Source organism: Vombatus ursinus, unplaced genomic scaffold, assembly GCF_900497805.2.
Source record: "Vombatus ursinus unplaced genomic scaffold, bare-nosed wombat genome assembly UNPS02014811.1, whole genome shotgun sequence".
NCBI classification, from domain to species: Eukaryota; Metazoa; Chordata; class Mammalia; order Diprotodontia; family Vombatidae; genus Vombatus; species Vombatus ursinus.
The window spans coordinates 5,441,306-5,446,204 of NW_020954589.1; the positions used below are offsets into that span (position 1 = coordinate 5,441,306).

The window sequence follows — 4,899 nt, forward strand, 5'->3', positions numbered from 1 at the left end:
AAAGTACAGACATCCTGAGTCAGGGATACTTCGTTGCTTATTGGGAACTATAATCTTGGCTGACCAAAGACACAGGCACCCTGAGTCAAGGGGGAGGGAGGAGGGAACACTTCCTCACTCTATGGGTATAGAATCTCCTTCAACTAAACCTTTTTTTGAGCTCAGCTACTGATTGTAGCTCCCATGCATCCATATGCATGCCCACATACTTTGAAAGTAATAAACTTGAATACACCCTAATTCTGTTTGTTTTTTAGACCAAACTCTGGAGGTTGACAAGACATAAAATAATGACTAAAACTGGCCCTGGAGAACAAATGAGAAAATGCATCTCCCTCCACTGCATAAGTAGGTGACTAGAGGTATGGAAAATTCAGTTTGTGTTCTTACATGTTCATACATGGCTATTTTTGCTAAACTGCTATTCTCTTAAAAAAAAAAATCTTTTGCAAAAATATGCCCTTAATGGGGAGAGATATAGTGGAGATGTCTTTAAAAACTGTCAACAAAAATTGATTTTTTTAAAAGTTCTATTAAGAGTACCCCCTGCATTGTCAATCTGGATGTTCTGGTCTTTGCTATCAGGCAAAAGATAACCAATTTTATCTGGCATTGTCAATTGCTGCTTTGCTATTATTCATTTCCCTGAGCTATTTCTCTCTTCACCCTCATCAAGAGCCCTAGAAGTTAATTGCTGGCTTGGGGCCTAGATCCTGCACCCACCCCATGCCCTCCCTAGGGTCTTCAAAGAATTAATGAGCTACATCTCTCCAGGGGATGAGAGGTCAGAGATCTGTTCCTCCTCAATCACTTGTAACCTCTTTCTAATACCACAATGAGGTCTCTTTAGTGCCTTTCATTTCCTCCTTCTTAGCTGGTGAGATTGTAAGATGGCCATTACTCTGAATTTGAGGCTTTTTCCCCACCACCCAAGAAGTCAACCATTACTTAAGATTTTGCCAATCCCCAACCCCTTGTATCTGCACCAAACTACCCAGACAAGGGAGATTTTGTTGAGTAAGAACCCCCTAAGTTCTATCTAAAGTATAACCCCCATTGCCTCTAAAAAAGTGGTTTATAGCAGTTTCCCCTTATTCTCTTTTCTGTTCTCATCTTAATGGGTTGATTGTAGCTAGGCACTGGGCTGAGAGCTCTTTGCCTCATAGTGGAGCTCCAACAGCAAGACACCTAGGAGATTTTTGTCAATGACTCAGGGTAAGTGGAAAATTTGATCTCTGGTTGTCTGAGAGGAGTAAGTTTGACAGTTAGCAAAAAGGAGGTTTTGTCTCCTATTTATGGAACAGACAAGAATCCCTGGGTGAGATGGTTTGGGGAGAGCTATAAACAGAGGTAGTGGGGGAAAAAGACAGAAAAGAGGGAAGAGAGAAAATGAATCACATAAGACCATGTACACTCAAATACTATAGACAAAGTCCTGTTAAATGAGTGAGGCAGAGAAAGAAGGCAAAGAGAAACAAGTCACTGGGAGACAAAGAGATAGCCTGAAGAGATACAGAGATAAACAGGTCAGAATAGCAAGAGAAATGAAAAGAGAGAAAAAGTGAGATAAATATGCAGAGATGATTAGATAGCTAGATAATGAAGATTCCTTCAAACAAGGAATGGAGAGAGACAGAGACAAAATGTATATCTATATCTATATATATGTAGATCCCACAAGGAAGTGACCTTCAAAGGCATAGTGGATGGTCATTAGTCAGGGAAGAATTCATTGCAATCCTGCCTGGAGGCAAGGCAAGACTATGACCAAGATGACCTCTCAGGAACAGTTGACCCTACTATTGACCCCACTATTAAGTGTTGCCTATTGCATTCAGGACACCATTAACCCCCCATTTGTCCCATGGAACAATCTCAATCTCTTACCTCTGAGATTTGGCCTAAGCAGCCTTCCTTATGCCTCTGTCACGTCCCAGTTCTTTTCACCTTAACTCCAAAGAACAAGGCCACCTCCCCCAAGAACTTCCTTGATCCCCTATGACTCTAATGCTCATGAACTTGTGTCCTCTGCATTCAATTTATTTTTAAAAATTTTTCATTTTCCATCTGATTTTTTCCATTACTGTATTTGTTCTGTCTCTCCAACTAGACCAAAGGCTTTTCATATGCATGGATCATGTCTCCCATTTCTTTTCTCTGGGTCATTTCAGTGGGTTTGCATATAGTGTGAAAGAGACTTTCTGAACCAGTTAGCTTCCCAAAAGAGGAAAATTCTATTTCTCAGGCTCAGAACAGATGACTAAATCTAGCCATTTGCCCCAAGTTTGTAGAATGGTTGTAAGGGAGAACAGGGTGATGATGAGGATGGGAGCTAAATCCCAAAAAGGAAAAACCCTGGATTTTCTCACATGGGCAAATCTCTGGCATTTGCCTGAGGCTCTAATCCCATCAACTGGCCTTTCTTTGTAGCTACACCCAATCTCCCAATTCTGTTACCCTTAACCTGGCCTAGCCCTCCCTATGACCCCTGGCCATTCCCACACTTAATCCTAATTAGGCTCCATTGTCCAGGTCCCAGGAGACCTGTTCACCCTAGCTGACTGGCCACTCTCATTCAGATCTTCCTTAGACCCCTCCTCCAGTCACCCCAAACTACTTGGTCACTCCTAGATCCCTCCCACAGTCTTTCTGTACATAAGGTCCATCTTGTCTCCATTAAGAGGCTCTGATTCTTACAATCTAGCCACTGCTGAGACTTTTACAATCTGGCCACTAGCTCACAGGTGCTCAGATTCCTTAAGAGTCTAGCCAATATGGTGGATCTTTAATAAATCTTGTCTTTGGCTGAAAGAAGACTTGGGTCAAATTCTTTCAGGCAGGACCCATGTGTTGTGATCTAGGGGTTCCAGCACCCCTCACCTCTAGACCTCATCAGTAAAAGTGTGTGGATGGTGCTGCTCCCATTCCTGCTCCCAGAAAAACAAATGCCAAGCAGATATCCTATACACACAGTCTCCTGGTCATGAACTTCATTTTCTTAAACAAAAGAATTTTTTTCATTATTATAATTTTTTGGTAATATCCCTGTCATCTAAAAAGAGCAGAACATAGGATAAGAGGAGGGGACACAATCCATGTTCTCCCCTTTACTCAATCAATTAATCAGGACATCTTGAGTTTTCTTACATTTACAAATTTCTTATCAAAAGGACAGAGGATAGTGGTGGTAGTTAACAGAGTTGAAAGGATGGCTACTGTATATTATATAACTTGTCTATGGGAAGAGGTGTCAGTATAGAGGTATGTAAATGGAGTTGGTTCACTGAATAAGAAAAGGGAGAAAAAAATACCTTAACTGCTGTGTTTTGACAAGTTCACAGGCACAAACAACATAAATTTTAAAAGCTTGAGAAATGTCTCAACTCTCTCTCTCTCTCTCTCTCTCTCTCTCTCTCTCTCTCTCTCTCTTTCATTTTCCAGAGCCCAGATCAAAGCTAGGCCATGAATAATAAAAGCTCCCCAGGAGGCTTTATTCTCCTGGGCTTCTCTGACCACCCCAAGTTAGAGAAAACCCTCTTTGTGGTAGTGCTGGCTTCCTATTTCGTGACTCTGGTTGGCAACACACTCATCATCTTGCTGTCTATCCTGGACTCCAAACTCCACACTCCCATGTACTTCTTTATTTGCAACCTCTCCTTCCTAGATCTCTGCTTCACCACAAGCTGTGTTCCCCAGTTGTTGTCCAACCTCTGGGGTCCAGAGAAGACCATCAGCTTTAATGGTTGTGCCATTCAGCTCTTTGTGTTCCTGGCTCTAGGGACCACTGAGTGTATCCTCTTGGCTGTCATGGCCTTTGACCGATACGTGGCAATTTGCCGACCCCTCCATTATGCCATCATCATGCACCCCCGCCTTAGCCAGAGACTAGCAACTACAGCCTGGATCATTGGACTATTGGAGTCTGTGGTCCAGACACCACCCACTCTTCATTTACCATTCTGCTCCCACAGAAGAGTACATGACTTTGTATGTGAAGTCCCAGCCCTTATCCGCCTTTCCTGTGAGGACACCACCCACAATGAGATCCAGATGGCTGTGGCCAGTGTCTTCATCCTGGTTGTGCCACTGACACTCATTTTGGTTTCCTATGGTGCTATTGTCCAGACTGTGCTAAAGATTAACTCAGCAGTAGGACGGAAGAAAGCTTTTGGGACTTGCTCTTCCCACCTCCTGGTAGTCTCCTTCTTCTATAGTTCTGTTATCACTGTCTACCTCCAGCCCAAGAACCCCTATGCCCAGGACCAAGGAAAATTCTTTGGTCTTTTCTATGCTGTGGGGACTCCTGCACTAAACCCCCTCATATATACCCTGCGAAACAAGGAGGTGAAGGGGGCATTTGAGAGGCTGTTGGGGAAGATCAAGCAACCAAGGGAGAGCTGAGACATTAAGAAATGATGTTTCTGAAGTTAGAGGGATGTTTCCAATGCTCTTCAATTTCACCTGGAATCCACAACTAACCCAACCACCAACTCAACACATAACTTCAGAGTGGGGAAGGGCTGGATCTGTTTTGGATGGGAATCTCTGTTACATATATGAAATCATTATATAGCTAACTTCCTTTTATTTTTCTTCTCTACCCTATGTCCATCTTTTCCTTCTTCTGTCTTCACCTTAATTTTTATCTTATATAATATTCCCTAATTTCTCTAGCTCTGTCATAACTGGTCACCTCTTGCCATTTCTGTCTTCTATCTCCAACTATCATCTCTTTCTCTGTTACCACATGAATCTTCTTTGACCTATATGACCCTAAACAAGTCACCCACTCCTATCTCCTCCTCTGCAAAATGAAGGAAATGGGTTAGGTGGCCTCTGAAGTCCCTTCAGACTTGAAATCTGTGATCTTATGATTCTGTCAACTTTTTCAATGGTATC

General features: G+C 42.6%; 1 protein-coding gene across 1 annotated transcript; it reads left to right on the plus strand.

Moving 5' to 3' along the window:
* The first annotated feature begins 3,462 nt into the window (after window positions 1-3,462).
* Window positions 3,463-4,401, plus strand: LOC114053342 (olfactory receptor 2H2). Its single transcript, XM_027876295.1, has one exon. It carries the CDS (start codon window positions 3,463-3,465, stop codon window positions 4,399-4,401), a length of 939 nt encoding a protein of 312 aa, XP_027732096.1.
* The last annotated feature ends 498 nt before the right edge of the window (window positions 4,402-4,899 follow it).

Coding starts and splice junctions, on each gene's coding strand:
- LOC114053342 (XM_027876295.1), top strand. CDS start 3,463: ATGAATAATAAAAGCTCCCCAGGAGGCTTTATTCTCCTGGGCTTCTCT.